Raw genomic sequence first — 21,869 nt, 5'->3', positions numbered from 1 at the left:
TCCCGACATCCTTCCGACACATCCGATGTGACACCCAAAAAATTTTCGTTTCCAATCTAAACAGGCCCTAAATATTTTAAAGATATTATCTAATTTAAGTTAACAACAAGAACTATGGTATTGGAAGAAGTATTCACTAATGCAGCTTCAAATTTGACAATGGCGTTACAAAATAAAGCTACCCCGTCGGTACCGAATTATACGTCACTTTAGCTTTGTATTTAAGTTAAAACAAGGAAATTTAAGTCTGGTGAAGTTTATAAAAATACACCAACATCCATACATCAGAAAAGTTTGATTAAACACACAATGAAATATCTCTTGATACTTGATAGTGCTATTATGTACTCCGTCCGTCCAAAAAAGAATACAATTATGTGATTTATGCTAGTCAAAGTAACTTAAGTTTGACCGAGTTTATAATAAATAATTTTATCATTTATGTCGTGAAAATAAAATTTATTATGAAATATATTCTATAACTAATCTAATGGTACATATGAATGATAGTAGTTTTTTTAATATAAATTTAGTCAAAGTTTAAACTGTTAGACTCCTCGAAAAACAAGAATTACATTAATTTTTGGAAGGGGGGAGTAGTATTTTAGGTGTTGAAATATTTTTTTAAAAAATACTTGATCAAAGTTGGGTCGGTCTCTAATTTCAAATGGAAGAAGGTTTTAGTGTTGTCGGACACATGCACCCTCAAGCCCACCTCATTTCCACCAGCGTTTAGGTCAGCTTCCACCGCGAGCTATCCTATTCGGCTCCACCGTTCGTGACCAACGGTGCCGTAGCAATTCTCTAAATCGACCTCTCCTTAAACCTAAAAATTGCATGACAACTTGAGTATTTTTTTTAAAAAAAGATCTGGTAATCCGGCTTTGGATTATCATAAGAAAGAGTCCGCACAACAGTAGATTACATGCGTGAGGGGCGCGACCAGCCATGGCCTAGGCCATGGAGGTTTCATTTGGTACCAAACAATGGACTATTACATAAAAGGAACAATAGCAACTGACAAAGGTTTAAGGGCATGCCCCCTGAAATCGACCAGAGGTAACAATCCTCTTTTATCTTGAAGAAAATGCCCGCTCATTCCTCCTGCTATTTCTGAAAATAATTGCATTTCTTTCCTTCCATAAGGTCCAAAGAGTTAGAATTGCCAAGGAGTGACCCATTTTGTTTCCATTCTCTACTAGCTGCGAGAAGCAAACTTCCAGATCATTATCTTCATGCCAAAGTTGTGGGTGCAACATCTGACATCCACTCCATGCAGCAACCAGAGACCAGACCTTTCTTGCTACTGGGCATTCAAAGAAAAGATGGTGCGCAATCTCTAGGTTTCTCTCACAGAGCGCACAAAAATAGTTGTTGATCCAACCTCTTAGTTGTAAACGTTGCGAAGTCCAAAGTCTGTCTTGCAGAAGCAGCCAGATGAAAAGCTTACAGTTAGGGGTTGCCCAGGCCTTCCAAATCAGGTTTGGAAAACTTGACCTTATATTCCATTCAAACTATTCACCAGAGCTTTCTAAGGTCCAGATAATCTTGTCTTCTTCTTCTTCTGAGTCTGCAAGGTTAATGTTCTCTGCTTCAATTGCTCTCCAAAGCTTGAAGTATTCATGCAGCAGTTCCGGTGTTAGGTCAAAAGCTATGTCAGAAACCCAGGCTCCATCAACCAACGCTTCTCTTACTGATCGATTTTTTCGCTTGCTATGATTGTAAAGCAGGGGGCACATGATAGGCGGAGCCTGTCCATCTACCCAACTAGAGAGCCAGAAGGAAGCTTTTCTCCCATTACAGACCATGACTCTTGTTGTAGCTGCAAAAAGTGTTGCATCCACTACATCGATCTGTAGTTTCGTGCCATTCCATGGACGTTCAGGGTTGGTCCATGAAAACCACAACCACCATAAACGTAGTGCCCTGCTGAATTTTTACAACTGCAGAGGCAAAAAGAAACACTCAAGTATTTGCAGAGGCAAAAAGAAACACTCATAGCAAGCTCTGTTTGCTTAAACTTATAAGCACTACTTTTCAACTATAAAACAGTATTTTTTTCTCGTAACGAGTCAACGACATAGCATATCCATGAAAAAAATATATAGTGCAAACACAGTGGCCCAACAAACCATTGCAGAATGCCAAGTGTGAACACACGTGCTCGCTCTTTGCAGTACATAATTTCTTTTCGTTTACCCGTGGACTGCGGTCCCTGTTCCTTGGAATTTCCTTTTTTTTTTGAAAGGTTGATGATTCCTTGGACTTTCTTCCCGTACTGAACTACTGAACCGGACATGTCTACTTGTGTTATTTTTCCCCCTCTCTCTATGGAGTACGCTTAGGCGACGGTCAAAACGAAATGATGATGCAGGGCATAGCTATAGTTTAGTTACAGCAAGTTCAGTCCTCGCACGAGGATCTCGTGACTTCGTCTGTCATTGTAAGGCCAAAATTTTTCAGATTCTCCGTCACATCGAATTATGTATGGAGTATTAAATATAGATAAAAATAAAAACTAATTGTACAGTTTGGCCGGAATTGACAAGACAAATCTTTTGAGCCTAGTTAGTCTATAATTGGACAATATTTGTCAAATACAAACGAAAGTACTACTATTCCTATTTTGTAAAATTTTTTGGAAGTAAACAAGGCCTAAATTGAACATCTCTAGCTCCAGGCATGATCAGTGACACCACGCTTATATAAAAGTAATACTCCTACTAATCACTCACAATAGGGACGCCTAAGGAAAGATCTTAGAAGGCGGCAACGAGTATATATAGTTGAAGTACCACTAGTTTTTGTTTTTTGTTTTTTTTGTACGCTTGTGAGTTGATGTACCACCCACAAAACACAACGTATATACAGCTACGTAAGTTGACGTAGTAGAGTCATTAACTTTTTTGCAACGAAACTACTTCAAAGGAGCAACTACTATACTGTTTAATGTCCATAGCACAAAAACAGGGCTAGGCTAGGCCTTATTTTAAAATAGTCAGCCACGTTTCACATCTCCATACCGAACCTCTCGAGAGTTGTGATATAGATTTGGTTACCATTGTTATTTTTATAATTTATTGTTCATCTTTTTTTATAAATATTTGTGCAAATAAACAACACATGCAAGACATGCTTAAAAGTACCTTTTATTACCGATCACATGGTACTCTTTTCACTTTACTAAATAACAGAGTAGAAATAGAGATCGGCCAAAGTTTGAGATGAAGTCAACAGTGTCATATATTAAAACCAGAGGGTGCTAGTCCATCATCCTGTGTTGTCAGACGGCTAGAGGCTTAGGAGACATAAGCATTAGTTATTGACTAACACATTATGTGACTAATTAAGAATAGTTATATTAAATTGCTTGGTTTTATTTTTGTTCATTTTTAGCACAAAAGATACTCTGTTTTCTTAATCCATTATAGTAAACTTACCAATTAATGTTATATTTTTTCATCCATATCCATAGTTTTTTTACATTGCACCTGTATGCATTTTCACTATGCATCTGGTTAAAACCTTAGCTTACTATGATGACTCTTGTTGCAACACATATATTATGACGTCATCCCATCCCTAGGTCTCTCCCAACTATACACTATACTACGTAGTAAAGACTATTGTCTATATATGTGAAAGGATGCGGTTAGGAGCTAGATACAAATTTGGCCTTCTCATACCTTTAATCGTCGCTTTAGCACGTGCGATAGCACAGTGGCGAATGCGTGTTCTATCCGCCGCACATGTGGAGGTGTTGATGCTTCATTAATCGGCAAGGCAGATGTATGTCTGCTATTTAGCATGAGGACATTCGTTATATGCATACTTTCACTACATTAATGTGTAAGAGTTACACAAGTCTCTGCTCTAAATATTTTTTACTGTGCTACAAGTCTAACGACAATAATGGATGGTTAGTTGGTCACCTAACCCGTATGATATCTAAGTTCACTATAGTAGATTTATTTTGTGCTAGCATAGCATATTTGTTCCCCTATGAGGATGAGATTAGATACTAGTAATCCACGTCGCCAGGTCAATATAACTAGACAAAAATGTTGTCCTATGTTTTGTGATTATTGGTTACTTCATTCAATTATTTAATATTTTTTTTCATAATAAATTAGCGAATAATATTTTTACTTATCAGCCAAGCGAATAGGGAGTCAGCGAAAAAGCTATGAGAATGGCAAAATGTCATAGTACAAGAAACGGACCGTGCGACCATCTTCAAGCTTCAACACTTGTACTAGTATGAACATGTGCGACAGCAGACAGCGGTCACGCTCGCACACCGGAGTAGTCCGTATTTGAAGTCTGCACTGCAAGTGGGAGCCGGGAGGTAGGACCATAAGGTAGCGTCCGCCAATTACATGGCTAGAAGGCTTCGTGCCTAGTATAGTAGGTTTGACTCGGTGGGCCCGCGCACGAGGGCCCGTTGACACTTTGACCGCTGAGCTGCTTGCTGCACAGGAGTACAGACCAGTATCATCATCTGCTCCATGCAAAGAAACTTCTGCTCGATCGGTTCTTTCAGTGTTCAGGCCATATCTCGAAGTCCCATATACTTTCAGATTTGTCATGGTGAAAAATGGCAGTTCAGTTTCCCTCGCTCGTCCTTAATTTTGTGCCGGTTTTCATATATTATATTGAAACGAACGAACAAAATGAACACCCTTAAGCTTTTGTTTAGTACGTATAGTACTAGCCCTACATTCAGTAAACAACTGACCAAGTGATTTGAGTAGCCAAAGAGATGCTGCCAGGGGCTTTGTTGTTGTCGCAGCCCACGTACGGCCACCTCAGCTTGGCCAAATATTGACCCAAGAAACTATCAACGCCGCTGTCTGCGTCTGCGTGCTCCACTGTTTGACGACCAATCGCCGCAAGAAGCTAAGAAACTTCTCATTTGGCTCCGTGCATGGCCATCCCATCCCATCGCCGATCCGACTTCGTCTCATTTGACAGAGACATATATCTTTGGATCGCTCGAGCTTCTTTTATCCGTCGAGGTCGAGGTAGAGACGACGGTCGATCGAGACGCGAGGTGCATTTCTTACCTGTAGCTCTGACTGAAACAGTAGTAGTGCATCGAGGCTAGGCTGCCGCTCCGTATTGGATGCAGTTAAAATCAATGGTTCACAGGCGTCTCGTTTCTCTCCATTAAAATCAATGATTTGGTGATGTCGTATTGCAGAGCGCGAGGGAGCTCGTGCTGCGTCGTTCTCGACAGTGAGAGATACGCTGATGTGTTCTCCCGGCGAATCTAGCGGGAGGTTTCTTCGGGTAATTATTTCCTTTATCCTGCCTCACAGAAACGTGTTGATAGATACGCATTACGCAAGGACAAGGACTCCCACAAAAGCTTCTCATGAACTTGTTGTTCCCCCTCTGACCATATAAACTCTGATGGATTCTTGTAATAAAAAGAGATTTGCACGATTCAAGTTTTGTCCTTTTAAATCATCCTGGTATACTATACATTCCTCTGAAACTACTTAATCTACTACCTGACAGCAAGCAATTTCTCTTAGGCTAGCTTTCTGAACTTGTAGCCAGTATATATATTTGACCAAAAAATCCTTATTTAACCAAACTTAACCATACACTTTGGTGGCATCTCGTCGTCTACATTAATCTGACTACTTTATTTTCGTATTCTGATTGACGCCGATGCATATGTCCGGGAAAATCAACTTGGCACAGTAATAAATCATATCACATATCCAATCTGAAAGTGTGCAGCTTTTCTTTGTACGCCTCTGAACTAGCCAAACCGTCGGTTAATTTCTTAATTGTACCGGGCAGCAACTGGGCTCTTCTTTGTGGTGCAGCTGTTAACCACTCTGAGTTAAAAACAAAATCTCAAAATAGCTGGCCTGGTCACAGGACAAGCCTTGCGCGGCACTTCACCGCCGGGAAGACATCAGCAATACATCAACTTGTATTTTCGTTCATACCGGTTAATTCATCATCACGTACGTACGTATTGCGTTTCTCGATCGACGGAGGAGTTACACATTTTAGCTGCGCTGTAACACTGACATCGTCTATGAAGACTAACACAAGTCAATCCAACGTGACAACTAATGATGTATTCTTTTTTTTTTGTAGAATCTCATTATGCAACAGCTAACACATTGTTAGCAACGATCATATATATATATATATATATATATATATATATATATGGAAATTCCTTTCTACACGTACGTGTAGTTACTCTCATCTTCAATAAACTACATTGTGTATGTATTCATACTTGTTTATCGATTTGAGTATGCTTATATACTTATATTAAGATACTCTAGATCTTACCACGCGAAAATTTTTCAAAAAAAATTATATTGTAAATATATTACTAAAATGAGTGTGCGTATTATTGTATTAGAATAATAATAATAATAATAATAATAATAATAATAATAATAATAATAATAATAATAATAATAATAATAATAATAATAATAATAATAATAATAATGTTTATGTACAAAAAGTTGTTGCCGTCGACAAGAACCAAACTAGGATATTACATTAAAAAGAGCTTATGATTTAGTCCTCTATGTGGATACACATATGACCCAGATAGATAACTCATGAGCGGCACTATTACATTTTCGACCTTTAAACACATATGACCCAAGCCAACCAACTGATGGTGCATTCTATATATAGTACCATACACCAAGTCGTGTCCTTAATAACCAATCAAACGTACTTGCAGAAACCGCTGGGGTTCTCATCAAGTCATCATCCCCCTGGCCGAGAGTTGAAGTTCAATGCAAGGTCCCCGCGGCGCTAGATCTCGTCGACGGCGTGCCGTGACGGCGACGGGGGCAGAAGAAACGCACGCCGATTCGTCCCCGGCGCGACTTTCCGGGGACCAAATCAGCCTGAAAAACAATTGAACTGATCGATGGTCCGACCCCGTCCAAAGTTTCCATACTCTGGTCATACGAGTATCCCAGTAGGCAATAGCGATTAGCTGACGGGATCACGGGAAAAGTCATTTACGCATCAAATCACACTGGCGATCGACCAAGCCGTTCGCTGTTTCATCAGAGAGATAAAGTGCATGCATGTGTGTACCAATTGTCAAAGCAGGATAACGATGGGGGTGCACTGATTGATCGAGTTCTATGCATGATATCTTCCTCTCAAAAAAAAAAAGGTTGTTATGACATCGTCGTCTTGTGAACTGGTTTTCCCCAGAGGAGAAAGGAGCGAAATCTGACTCCCCTTTTCTTCCGACTTTTATTATCAAGAACGTTGGAGCAAGCACTACGGAGTACATGCAGACTGTGTAAAAAGTTACGGCTCCTTCCAACTGCTCCACTAATCAGCTGGATGGTTATTGTCAGCGATGGAATTTGCCTTTAGTAGTCCTCCGGATAAACAACAACGTGAGGAAACGGTCTAAAGTTCTTGCTATCTGACAGTGTGAGCATAATCATAGAAATAACGGCTTGATCTGCCCCCTGTAGTCAAAAAATAAACCAATCAATTCTTCCAAGTGTTTTGAGTTGCCATCAACATCTATCTAGTTAATGCTCACCACTGAATTAACTGACCAAGTGATTTTCCTCGGCACCTTCAAGACTTTGTAGAGATGGAAACTCAAGCTTTTAACTTTTAAAATGAAGCTTGCAATTTGAAACACAATTTCCTGTGTGATGTTTGCAACTTTCAACTCAGCAGAGTAGGAAACTGATCCACCAACGTAGTAAGCTTTACTGCAACGGCACGATAGACTATACTAGTGTTTCAGGCTTTGAAGAAGTTTCCACCAGATGCCATTCTTTTTAAAAAAATAAATAAATACCCAGTTCTTAATCTAGTATACTCTAATCGTTGGTGACAATATTAACCATTGAATCAAGACCTTTCAATGTGCCATTTTGAAAGATAGTCTAAAGTAAGTGCATCCCTAGTAGTTCCAAAAAAGCCAATCGGTAAATCAATGAGTTTTCCAAGTGGTTAGGGAGCGCATTTGTTGGGTTTCTTCAACAGTTTTCAAAATTTAGTCCTAAAACATAGAAGATAATTTTGCATAAAAATCTCAGACTATTTCTAAATCATCCAAACCACATTTATATTTTTTTTGCCTCTTATACATTTGTGTATTAAGAACTCTGTCCTACTCCATAGTCTTCCTCCACGTCCTTCCACCTTGATTGGCCAATGGAGATGCATGTGTATATATCCACGCGATTAAGTCAATTTTCCCAAGCACAGAAAGATTGGGAGTTAAGATAGGGAGTCGTTGGAGAGAAGTTTTTTTTAATCTTGCCAAAAAAAACTAGATTGGGAGTGGGTTTTGGAAATTCTTTGGAGATGCTCTAACCACACCTAATAAATTTATATGTGCATTATCCACCTATATAATTATGAAAAGTAGCATAAAGAAATCACTAAATCTTATTTAAATTATCCATATAAGCTATCCTAAAAGTAATTTGAAGTAATTCTCTAAATTTGCCTCTAAGTTACCACTACGAAAGATAGCCTAAAGTGATCCCTAAATTTGCATCTAGATTACCATAATTATAAAAATATCTAAAGTTACTCATATACATTTCTTTTTGTAAATTAAGTATCCATTTATGTCATTGCTAATAATCATTTACACAAGAAGCAATGAGTATACTAATTTCTGCGTTAAATAAACGCATAGCTCAAATCTACTATTAATGAAATATATATCAAATACACATGAGAGTTCGATACAAAGGAGAATGAAAAGTACAAAACGGATGGAACAAGCATATCACACTACCCTGTATTAGAAAGTATCACTATAGCTAAAGCTAATATCATGTGTATTTGATACATATATGGGCAACTAATATATATTTCAATTTGATATTGATTACAAAATACTACTACCCTGTATTAGAAAGAATATCACTATAGCTTAAATCAAAGTCAAACCACTTTAAATTTAATCAAATTTATATAAGAGATCAATTTAAGAAACTAAACCAGTACATTCAGTTTTGGTCTCATGAAGCTGATATTTTTCTCTATGAACTTAGTCAAATATAGGATACTTTGCTTTTCTGTCAAACTAGAATGATATTCTTTGTAGGGCAAAGTTAGTATATGACTATGATATGCTAAAATATGAACAAATGAGAGAATATGGTATCGATTAGCTGGCCCTAAATCTATCCGTGAATGTTTAACATTATACCTCTTATTAAAAAGCATGAGACCCCACATATCGTTTTGAGCACACGCCGTTCAGGCCAAACAAAGTACGCGTCCCGTCAAAAAAAAAAGTACGCGTGATATAGGCCTTGTTTAGTTCCAAAATTTTTGGCAAAATGAGCACTGTAGCAATTTCGTTTGTATTTGACAAATTTTGTCCAATCATGGACTAACTAGGCTCAAAAGATTCGTCTCGTCAATTTCGACCAAACTGTGTAATTAGTTTTTATTTTTATCTATATTTAATACTTCATATGCATACATCTAAAGATTCGATGTGACGGGGAATCTGAAAAATTTTGCAAAATTTTTGAGAACTAAACAAGGCCTATAGAGACAACCAATGTTTTGTCATATATATGGACATGTCATGTTCACCTCATTGTTGCATCTCTCGGGCGTCACAACCAAACCAACGGACGGAGCTTTTTGTTATGATGAAAATCATATACTATATGATATGGTATCCTCTCACAGGAAACACATGCTCACATCCGTTCCCATATACTTTAAGCCGACACTGGACTGGAGAGCAGCTGGAGCGTACGAAGGTACTACCAGTACAAAGTACAAACAAACCGAGGAATAAAAAACGACACAAGCAACATCCAAGCAAACTGATAAAAAACGAACGAATTCAAAGGCGTAGCTTAAACTATTCCCATCCCCCTGTTCTTTGTGTCACCCTCCGCCCCAAAAACCTCCCCGGCCTTCTGCGAAGCTCCCTGCTTTGACCACGTTTGGTTTTGCCCTCGTCCCGGCCCGGAGCCATATAAATAGCCCAGCCCACCCCCCTCTCCCAGTCCACACAGCATCAGCATCCACCCGCACTCCGCCGAGGTAGCCAGCTGCCAGCCCGATCGAGCTCACAGACAGACACAGCAGCAAGCTCGGTCTCCTCGCCAGGACCCAGCAAGCTAGCAAGCCACGCTCTCGGACGGAGGTCAATCGTCGGCAGAGAGACGAGACATGGGGCGCGCTCCGTGCTGCGAGAAGATGGGGCTGAAGCGGGGGCCGTGGACGCCCGAGGAAGACAGGGTCCTGGTGGCGCACATCGAGCGCCATGGCCACAGCAACTGGCGCGCGCTGCCCAAGCAGGCGGGCCTGCTCCGCTGCGGCAAGAGCTGCCGCCTCCGATGGATCAACTACCTGCGCCCGGACATCAAGCGCGGCAACTTCACCGCGGAGGAGGAGGATGCCATCATCCAGCTCCACCAAATGCTCGGCAACAGGTGCTTATCTTATCTACCTACGACCTTGATTGATTAGTTTATTTTACCACACACGTACCACGCGTCATCATCAGTCAGCCACTTGTTGATGCCTCGTAGACGATTACGGCGAAATCAAAGAGCATGCGCACTAACCCAGCTCGTTTTGTGTATGGTTTTCAGATGGTCGGCAATTGCTGCCAGGCTGCCGGGGAGGACGGACAACGAGATCAAGAACGTCTGGCACACTCACCTCAAGAAGCGCCTGGAGCCTACTACTAAGCCAGCCAGCCAGGCGCCCAAGCGCAAGCCCAAGAAGCAGCAGCAGCAGCCGGAGACGACGGCCGTGACGGCGCTCGAGGGACCGACGACCGGCGCCGTAGTGCCGGTGTCGCCGGAGCAGTCACTGTCCACGTCGACCACCAGCACCACCACTGACTACTCGGCGGCCTCGTCCATGGAGAACAACGCGGACAGCTCCACCTCGGAGGAGGAGGAGGAGGAGGACTACCAGATTGACGACAGCTTCTGGTCCGAGACGCTGGCCATGACGGTGGACAGCTCCGACGACTCCGGGATGCAGGCAGCCTTCGGCGGCGCGCCGTCGTCGGTGACGTCGACCAACGACGACGACATGGACTTCTGGCTCAAGCTGTTCATGCAGGCCGGCGACATGCAGAATTTGCCCCAGATTTAGGCAGGAAATGAACCTGCCAGATGGTGGTTGCGTCTGGATCGATTGGCTGATGATATTCTTGGCCTCACAATTCTTTCAATCTTTGTTCTGCTCCGTTTCGGTGGATGTACATCTGGCTGAAAACTCGTGCAGCGGAAAAACAATTATACATGCTTCATCATGGCGGTGTTCACTTTTGGGCATTACTATTATTTTTTTAGTCGCGTGCTTGAGTTTTCTGTCACCTGTGCTTTCGCAGCTACCTTTATACAGGGGCCCGGCTACATGACCACCCAGCTCCGATCCCCTTTTCTCCTCCGTCCCTCGTCCATTTTTGCTGTCGACTAGGGTAGTGGTAAAGTTTATTTTGATATGTGCCCTCACTATCTTACCCATTGAATTCGTTTTGAAAAGTGTGTAAACATACATCTCAATACAAAACTGTTTTGAGATGTCTGTTTGTACACTTTTCAAAGCGAATTCAATGAGTGGGAGAGTGAGGGCATATGCCCTTAAGGGCAAAAAAAACCACGTAGGGTATGTAGCAGCCGTCTCGGAGTCTTCGTTCTGCCCTATTTAGTTGCAAAAAAATTGCAAAATAGATATTATAACACTTTTATTTATATTTGATAATTATTGTACAATTATAATAAAATTAAAAAATTTCTCTCACAGATTATAAACAAATTATATAATTAATTATTTTTTAATTTATATTTAATATTTTATACATGTATCGTAGATTTGACGTGACGGGGCAGCAGCTGGAGCAACTTGAGGAACTCTCCAGTGTTTCTTTTCCTCTGAGACTCATGGCCCACAGGTCACACGGCCTCGTGTAATCAAAAGGTTTGTCTTAAATGTTTCACAACTCACAAGAAAATAAAATGAAATGTTCACAGGCTCTGAATGTATGGGAAAGAAGCCTCATGCACATACACAAAGCTCTATACTCCCCCGTCCCTAGATAAATCAAATTCTAGAAAATTTAACTAATTTTATGACATAAAATTATCAGCACCTTACAAAAAGTATATTCTATAATAAATTTAATGATACTAATTTAATACCATAAAATTTAACGTTTTTATCTAAAAATTTAGTTAAAATTAAAAAATTGACTTAAGATAACTCAAAAAATATATTGAGAGAGAGAGAGTATAATATAAAAAATATATTTTTATCATGGGACAACCACTATTTTTGGTTTCCTGGCTCTAGTGTTTGCAAACATAAATTCAGGCCAGTCTCAATGTATAGTTTCATTGCACGGTTATCAAGACTATAAACTAGGTAATGGGGTCATATGAGTTTCATGTGGATGAAAATCCTCTCTTATTTAATGAAACTCCTTCATTTAATAACCCTGCCAAATCAGCAATTTTGCTTATGTGACACCCTATTTAATGTGCATGACACTCTCATAAAATATATATTGAGACTAGCCTTAGATGCACATGCACAAAGCTTTCACTTTCACATTTCCCTATGAAATGAGATCTTGAGAAATAATGTTATACTCTCTTCTTTTTTGTGGCTATGACTCTCAGTACTAAAAAAACTTAACTGTGCCGGGCGTTTTGTATTTACCATGGCGGTTTTTACAACCGTCATGGCCATAAGGTCACAGTTACCGTGGCGAACGACCTAAGACAACCGCCACGGTATTATCATAGCAGTTGCCTTAAAATGTCCGCCTCGATTAACGTTCGCGAAAAAAACAAAAAAACTAAAAGACTTGCGACCCTAGAGAATCAAACCTAAGACCTCTGATCAACACTATCACCCTCTATTACTACACCACACAATCATTTGTGTATATATATAATACGTTATCTTTTTATATCAATATTTCATAATCTTACATTGGGTATTTTGGCTATAAATAAACTCAAATGAAAAAAAACTTTTAACTACAAAGTTTTAATCTTGTCGAGTACTACAACTTTGGTATAGATATATCGCCATTAGAGATAGTTTGAAAAAAATCAAAAAATTGAGACTTAAAATATGTGAATTTGAAATACATATTTGAGACTCTAGATGACTTTAAATCAAAAACTTGTCAATATCAAATATGTAGATCATGTGAACCACTAGAACTTTGATATTAACTATGTGAGCATCGGACATCATTTATGAATCCAAATTTTTAAATTTCAAAAATCCATAACCTTCAAACACATGTTTGAGAATCTAAACATATTCAAATTAAAAACTTTTCAACTACAAAGTTATAGATTCTATCGAGAACTGTAACTTTTGTATAGACCATGTCAACATCTGAGATTGTTTGTAATTATAAATTTTAAATTTCAAAATCTGCACACTTAAAATAATATTTTTGGACCCTAAACAATTTCAATTTATAAACTTTTCAACTACAAAGTTGTAGATCACGTCGAGAGCTACAATTTTGATATAAAGTTTGTCTTCATCTGAATTTGTATGAAAAAAGTTATGAATTATTTTTTTGTTGTAACCATTAACCGAGGCGGTATTTTAACATAACCGTCACGGTTAATGAGCTTTTTAACCGTGGTGGACATTATAAGCAACCGCCTATTAACCATGGCGGTTACCTTACAATGCCCGCCACAGTTAATAACTCATTAACCGTGGCGGTTATCTTATAATGTCCGCCACGGTTAATAACTAACCGTGGCGGTTGTCCAGTGGGCTGGCCGGCTTCAGCCGACCGTGAATAACTGTGGCGAGCAAAAATAATGTCCGCCTCGAAGGCGCCCTTATGTGAAACACTGTGTAAAATAAAACATATAATAGTGTCTGTTTCGTCCTTTGAAATTAACATACTTCGAAGCTCACAACAAGAATTCAACGTGAGCTTAATTTACAATAACAGTCTACGATGAGGAGCCAAACGACGCCGGTGAAAGGAGATCGATCTTGCATTATTAGATGCACATACACAAAGCTTCCACTTTCTCATTTTTCTATGAAAGGAGATCTTGAGGAATAATGTTATACTCTCTTCCTTCTTGTGTCTATGACTCTGTTTTCATCCTTCCAAAGTTACATATTTTGACGTAGTCCATAATCCCTAAATCACTAGTTTCTGTTCTAATTTGGCCCTTCTGCAAATGCCGACGCATGCAACAAAACATATGCTCAAGACATCAATTCAAAAGTTGTTCAGCAGATCAGACCCATTATTCGCTCTAAATTATCTATTAAATCTATCAATTATTCAATAATATTTTTCTCTCACAATAAATTAGTAAACATTACTTTCAACCATGTTTTTTTAAACAAGCGAACATGCTCTTAATATATGTTTGTATTTGTCTATTTTTTTCATAATGCTAAATATATCATTTGATCCAAATTACAAATGCAAGTTGCTTTCTAAATATACTTTCAATTATATTATTTGAATTACATAGAAAATAATATTTTACTTTCCCGCTCGGCTATTTTGGTATGTTGTACGCAAGTAGCACTAGCAACCTACAAAGCTAAAAGTGCTCAGCTTGAAACAATTTTGTTGATGGAAACTAAACTGGGCCTTAGTGAAATAATCTCTACTATAATTGAAATCTTCTCCAGGCAAATCCCACCTGCAAGATCAACGACTCACAGCACTTATCCTACAGATTTAACGGCCCAGATTAGAAGTATGATCACGACCTTACACACCCCCAGCCTCGTGTCAATCACACATCACACAAATTCACCACGCGTGCGGCTGCGCCAGTCCGCTCGCCCGCCCGTCCTCGCAGCGCCTCTCTCCGTCCTCGGCGAGGGCCTCCGTCTCCTTACTCCCAGTCGACGACTGGCTAGGATTTCGGCTGGCGGCCGCCGCGTCTAGCACAGGCTCTTCGTCTACTGCTCCCAGTCCGCTTGAGGCGTGCGACGCAGCCGCGCAAAGGCGCCAGCGCCGGGGTCGGGGAAGATGAGGCGCCGCAGATCGCCGGGGGAACGGATGAGGTGGGGGACGTCACCGTTGGCCCATGGCCAGGTGCGCTCCCGAGCGCAGGCACGGCGGGATGAACGCTGCATCTGGAGGTGCAAGATATGCGAGGGTGGATACTTCGGTGTGCGGTTGGACCACATCTCAACGAGCGTATATCTCCAGTATGCGGATCGAGGTTGGGCGGCCCATGGACGTGCGGCAAATCTCGCACTCACCTCGCCCGTTTTGGCGGCTTCCTCGGCCTCCCCGCCGAGCTCGAACCAAACGTGCCACGGGCTGCGGCACACACCCAGTGCAAGGTGAGCTCGCCAATGCAGTGTCCTGCGAGTTTGAATGATTAAACCGTTGCTTATCTTTTTGTGTCTTGGATTTTTATGTGCCTACAATTTAAGACTGCTTGGACGGAATTGTAGCTTTCCGATGCCTTCTTGCATCTTCTTCCAACAGGAACCTGCAGCCGTCAATTTTTCACAGAAAATGTAGTTTGTTTGCATACATGTATATGGCCCTATGGCAATCATGATCCAAATGTTACTCAACACAGTCCCATCTAGATTATTAATAGTCATGATGACTTCGATTCATCAGCAATGACGGTTGTACATGATTTCCTAAAAATATATATTGAAGGTGCCATTTACTGTTTTGTGTTTACCTAAAAACAGTTCATCTAGATGCTGCCCTTGTTTTTCTATGTACTGATAGATATTGAAGGTGCCATTTTAAGACTGTTTTGTAGCTAATCCACAATTTGGAAGCTGGATGCGTGAGGGAATTCAAACCTGTTTGATGATGATGTTTCCCACCAACATTGACTTTTTAGTATCAGTGAATTGATTAGTCTTAATTCCATTTTGCACTCTTTGATGCTGTTTCTTTCCTCTTGCTTCGAATATATTGGGTTAATACTTTTACATATCTTTTTTTTTGTTTGATAACTATGCTTAATGTCTAAGATATTCTTATGTTTTTAGGTTCTTATTAAATGTACCAAGCTCCAAGAGCACACTTTATTAATGGAAGCATAAATTGCTCTTTATAGTTTATATCACTAAAAACAATTATAAGTATTGTTTCTTATAGCCGGTGGTGTTCACGAGCACATCTCAAATGAGTAACCTTCAGTTTGTTGGAGCCTAAAATTAATTAAGTAAGTTTTCTTTTGTACGGATTCTGTTTCAAAATTAATCAAAATTGAAGCGGGCTATAGAAACAAGTTGAAGCCTAAAAATGGAGAAACTGATGCATAAAAATAATATCATTGGCAGGAGAAAGTTCAAGCCTAAAATATATCAAAATTTAGCAGGCTTGTCATTTTCATCTTTAAAAATTTAGTTGTGCCCGCCATTGTCAAGCTCCACAACTCCAACAGCGAGGATGTTCATAAACAAGCATGTACTGCATTACAGGAGTTACTCTCTTCTAAAATATGAGACTTACCTAGAGTGATGCTCAGGTTATTCTCTGTTTTATTTTGTTTTGCAGGTTGTATGGCTTTAGGTAATGTTGGTGGCGACTCCCCGAAGTGCCATTTTTTGTGTTGTATCTTTTATTTTAACTGAGAATTGTTGATTTATATTATGTGGTTCCTCTATTTTGTTGTCTAGGTCGCTGCATAATACATGGAGAGGGTAAATTTTCAAAGAAACGTGCAACATTTATGTTACTATTTTAAAATTATTAAGTGATTGCTCCATCTCTTCCTTTTGTGGTTCTTAGTTAAAGAAAGCACAAAACTCTCCTTTCAATGCAAGAAGAGGTTTGAAAATAGGGAAGTTTCCAGCAGTGTGCTGAAAGAGCCGGAAAATGAAAGATGTATCCTTTTTCATCACTAATTTTGTTGATTACATATCTAGCTGGTTTATATATGTCACATGTGTCAGCTTATTCAGTATGTGAATGGTTGTAGCAACTTATCTCTGTCTGCTCAAAGAAAGAACAATCAACATTCAATTTCTCCTATCTGCTCAATCATTACCACTTTGTTTATTTCTTACTTAATTATTGAGAATCTCTGCTGTAGGAGGCGCTAATCCGACCCAGTTCTACTCAGAAGGCAATCATCATGCATCGGCCAATGGTCTCTCATGGCTGATCTCAAGCACCTGGCCTAAGGGCCCTCGACCACTGCGTGAAAACTATCATCCACTTAACTTCCGCAGAGTGAGTAGCATGCATTCAGTTTAATTTTTCTAATATGCTTATTCTTCTTGGCTGGGAGAATATCTCTACACAACGTTCATACAAACATGTGTACCTTCAGAGGTACCTCAAGACCACACACCCTTCCAAAGTGAGCGGTCACCATCAGGCGCGGAACTTATGCATTTGACTGGGGGGGGGCTATTTTGGATATTCAGCCTGAGCTTCAAGATGTACTTAAGCAATTCAGAACTTATTTGTAGTATGCGAGACATGACTTTATTATTTCTTTTTATGTATAAGTGTATTCCGGATTATATGAATAGGCATATACAATTGAATGAGACTAAAAACAATTGAAAAAAAAATATTGTTGTTTGGTTGAAAATGGTTGTTTTTAAGTGCATTCCTAAAATGAAACCGTGGCGTTAGCACGGGCAATATACCAGTAGTAGTAGTAATAGTAATAGTAATAGTAATAGTAATAGTAATAGTAATAGTAATAGTAATAGTAATAGTAATAGTAGTAATAATAGTAGTAATAATAGTAGTAATAATAGTAATAATAGTAATAATAATAATAATAATAATAATAATAATAATAATAATAATAATAATAATAATAATAATAATAATAATAATAATAATTGGTTCACTTCAGTTTAATATCTCCTAATTCAGAGAATTAATCAGAGTTCTTACAGCGGCTCATCAGCTTGACTCGTATGCACCGACCGGCAGGGCCCCAGTTACCGTGCTGAATGAGAGTGTGATAATCCTGAGGAATTCTTAATCCTGAGGGACCGCGGGCTTTCCGGCTGTGCCTCGGACTCTTTGGCTCAGTAGCCCACTACTGTGTTCGCACCCAGTGGAACTGGGCCTAACGAAGCCCTTTTGTCGCAAGCAGAGGAGTGCCATCATTGTCCGTCCTTTCAGCCAGCCCATCCTCCGCATCCCCTATGGCATGGCCGTGAGCCCGTGACAAGCTCCTAGCCCAGTTTCTTTTTCCTCCCCTCCGAAGTCCGAACCCTTCCCTTCCCATCGGCACAAAAAGGCTGGGTGGCTGGGGCCATGCATGGTCTTTGCTATTCTCTCTATCTAAGGCTCTGTTTGGCACAGCTTAACTTTACTAGTGAAGCTATTTTTTTAGAAAAATAGCTTTATGAGTAACTTTTTAATTGAAGCTAAGCTATTTTCAAAAAAATATTTGGTAAAATAACTTTACCAACTACTTCTTGCATAGATAGGAGACAGGGCCGTGCCGACAAAATCTAAGACCCTGTTCTAAACTTTAAAGTAGGCCCTATTTTAAAAAATAAAATACTAATAATATATATACAAGCTAAAATGTATTACTTTTTCTAAAAAATGTATAGCCTATGCTGCATATCCAGTACTATAGGTGTACACGAACTAATGAATCTTTAGCATTTAATAATAAGTAAGTACCAAAAGAAATAATTCTACCAATAACTATACTACGCTCTCCATTCTGAACTATAAGATGTTTTTTAGTTTTTTAAGAGTATATTGTTTTTATTATGTACATAGATGTGTATATCTAAGTGCTTAGCCAAACTTATATCTAGAAAAAAAAAAGAGTATCTTAAATGAAGGGAGTACAAGACGTACAATTACAATAAATAATTTCAAGGATATAGTATACTAATATAAGAGTACGAGACAGTTACACACTGAAGACATTTCAAAATTCACATGCATCAGCTCATCGGCGGTTCAACACTACCACAAATCAATGGACTTTGAGATTCCCTTGCCTAGCGAATCACCGAGTTTGAGTAGGTCTCTATGGAGTCAGATGAATGGAGACGTGCGGAGATGAACTGTGGAACAAGAAGCTACGGCACGGGTGACCCAGACTCGAGCTTGCATTGCTTGTCATGGACTCAGTATATGCACATACGTTAATTGCCCCAAGACCTAAGACTATTGGGTATTAGACCTCACCTGATAGGTTGTTGTTTTTGAGGCCCCCAAAAATCTGAGGGCCTGTTTGGTCGCATGGGTTGCACGCCCCCGTGCACGGCCCTGATGAGAGAAATGAGGGAGAGAGGTGCAATAAGCTACTTTTTTCATCTTCATCTCAACTCATGTCTTTGTGAGAGGTGAAGAAAAACAGCTTCACCCATGAAGCTGTTTTAGAAAAAAATGTTTGGCAAAAAAGACAACTCACAACAGCTCATGAAGCTGTTGTGAGTTGTACCAAATAGGTCCTAAATTGTAAGTCATTCCAAAAATCTTGAAGAATCAAAACATCTCAAGTTTAATTAAATTTATATATTAAAATAATAATATTTACGATGTCAACTAAATATTATTATATTCTTCATTAATTATATTTTCATATTATATCTATTTGATCTCGTAAATTTTTATAATTTTTTCTGTTATTTTGATCAAATTTAAGATATTTTGACTCTGTTAAAATAACTTATAATTTAGGATAGAGAGTAGTTTCCTTGTCGTCGTCGTCATCGTCGTCTTTTTTTCTTCTTGTTTTTCTTAGGCCTTCTTTAGTTCTGAAAAAATTTCGGATTTTGCTACTGTAGCACTTTTATTTTTATTTCACAAATATTGCCTAATCATGAACTAACTAGGATTAAAAGATTTGTCTCGTGATTTACAAACAAACTGTGTAATTAGTTTTTGTTTTCATCTATATTTAATGCTTCATGTATGTGCCGCAAGATTCGACGTGACGAAGAATTTTGAAAACTTTTTGGATTTCGAGTTGAACTAAACAAGCCTTATAGCGACTTGGACGTGGAGGCTTTTGGTTCCCTGTTTCACTGTTTGGCTGTTTCCATGTCCAAAGTTGCTGTAGCTCAAGACAGAGACACGTCAGACACCGGGGACGTCACGGCGTCTGACGGAGCACCCAGCGCCCACGTGTGCCTTAAGAAACCGTCGCCGCACCTGACAATCCGTAGAAATTTTGATGCTTTTCAAACGGTTGTTTATGATGGCCATGGTATGCTTTAGATACACCCAAAAACTCAAAACATACAAGATTCTCATCACATCGAATCTTATGATACATGTATGGAAAATTAAATCTAGATAAAAAATAACTAATTGTACAGTTTACATGTAAATCACGAGACGAATCTTTTAAGCCTAGTTGCTCCATGATTAGATAATGTTTATCAAATAAAAACGAAAGTGCTACAATGTCAAAATCCAAAAAGCTTTTGGATCTAAACAAGGCCTCAGCTTCACGATAGGGTCTTGTTTAGATTCAAAAAGTTTTGTAAAATTTTTTAGATTCTTTATCATATTAAATTTTACGACATATATATAGAACATTAAATATAAATTAAAAAATAACTAATTATATAGTATACATATAATTTACGAGACGAATCTTTTGAGTCTAGTTAGTTTATAATTGGACATATTTGTTAAATAAAAACGAAAATACTATTATGTCCATTTTAGCAAAAATTTTAGAACTGAACAAGACCTAAGTGCTGTTTTGTTTGCCTACAGAGAGTCCAGACGGCGACAGTGACACTACGGGTGACGTGCCGGTGAAGCTTCCTTCATTTTCTCCCCTAGAAACCTATTTTGACATGCATGTAAAACTAGTCTAGGGCTGCACAACTTCTCGGGCGCCTGTATTTTACAGGTCGAATTCACCGCTGGTTTGCACGTCCGATTCAGGGGTCATACTGGAAGGCAGCATGTGAATTTCTGATGAGAAACCTGATGAAGGGGTCATAGTCAAAACGTTTGCGAAGAAGCAGCCGGGGCGCATGCAGTAGAGCAGACATGCGGGTGGAATAAAGTGGTGGATCAAGTCTGCTAGCATCATGGATGTTCAGACAGTAGAGCTCCGTGCTTGTCCCTCTACCAACTCTGCAGTTGACTAGGCGCTAGGATAAATAAGCCGAATGCCATCTCATATATTGTTTGTGGAACAGCAAAAAAAAAACATTTTAAGCATCTGAATTATCATGAAAGTTCGATTTACCTTCCTTGTAGTTAATTATGATATCAATTTTAAAAAATAAAACCATAAAATATGGAAGATAAGTTAATTCAGATATCAATTTAAAATGGTTTTGTTTAAAAAATAACACGTAATTATGATAAACACATGAAAATCTATGTTAAAACAAATTTTATAGATTTCTAAGGTTAAATAAGTTTATAGTGTTTTATATGCATATTTTCTATAGAATATTTCTACTTTTTATAATATATTCTAGTGTGTGTGTATATATATATTTACAAAAACATGCAAACTTATTATTTTTAGAACTAGACTTTATGTGAAAGTCTTAGAGCAATTCTAACGGCTTGAATATTCTTGTTATGGATGCTATTTTAGAATTTACATAACAAAAAATAGACTAACAATTGTGCTATCTGTTTTTGTAAAATAGAAAGTTGGTTATCCCTTAATTTCCTGCGGCTATATACTACCAACCACTAACACTAGCTATCTGATTTTATAAAATAGTAAAACTGTTGTGGATCTCTTTTTTTTAAGAAGTTTTCTATTTTATAGAATAGCTAAATAATAGAATTTAGTTACTAATTTTAGATTGCATATTAACTTTAGCAAACTTGTCATTTGTTTATTTAGTGGTTCAGAACTAGAGCTTCTAGAAACCCAATCCAAATGTGTCAAAAAACAATTGGTTTTCAAAGCAAAAACTCC

At 38.8% G+C, this 21,869-nt stretch overlaps 1 protein-coding gene across 1 annotated transcript; it reads left to right on the top strand.

Annotated features, from left to right (window-relative positions):
* On the top strand, positions 9,537-11,339 carry LOC8066164 (transcription factor MYB4). The gene is made up of 2 exons (XM_002454152.2): positions 9,537-10,451; positions 10,614-11,339. The coding sequence occupies exons 1-2, from the start codon at positions 10,189-10,191 to the stop codon at positions 11,125-11,127; spliced, it is 777 nt and encodes a 258-aa protein (XP_002454197.1). The 5' UTR covers positions 9,537-10,188; the 3' UTR covers positions 11,128-11,339.

This window comes from Sorghum bicolor, chromosome 4 (genome assembly GCF_000003195.3).
Source record: "Sorghum bicolor cultivar BTx623 chromosome 4, Sorghum_bicolor_NCBIv3, whole genome shotgun sequence".
NCBI classification, from domain to species: domain Eukaryota; kingdom Viridiplantae; phylum Streptophyta; class Magnoliopsida; order Poales; family Poaceae; genus Sorghum; species Sorghum bicolor.
The sequence above is the reverse complement of the archived record's forward strand: the minus strand, read 5'-3'. Positions and strand labels throughout refer to the sequence as shown.

What these genes read in the sequence shown, in the direction of transcription:
- LOC8066164 (XM_002454152.2), top strand. Translation starts at nt 10,189, where the DNA reads ATGGGGCGCGCTCCGTGCTGCGAGAAGATGGGGCTGAAGCGGGGGCCG. An exon ending in CACCAAATGCTCGGCAACAG is followed by an intron (nt 10,452 to 10,613) that starts GTGCTTATCTTA and finishes TATGGTTTTCAG; the next exon opens with ATGGTCGGCAATTGCTGCCA.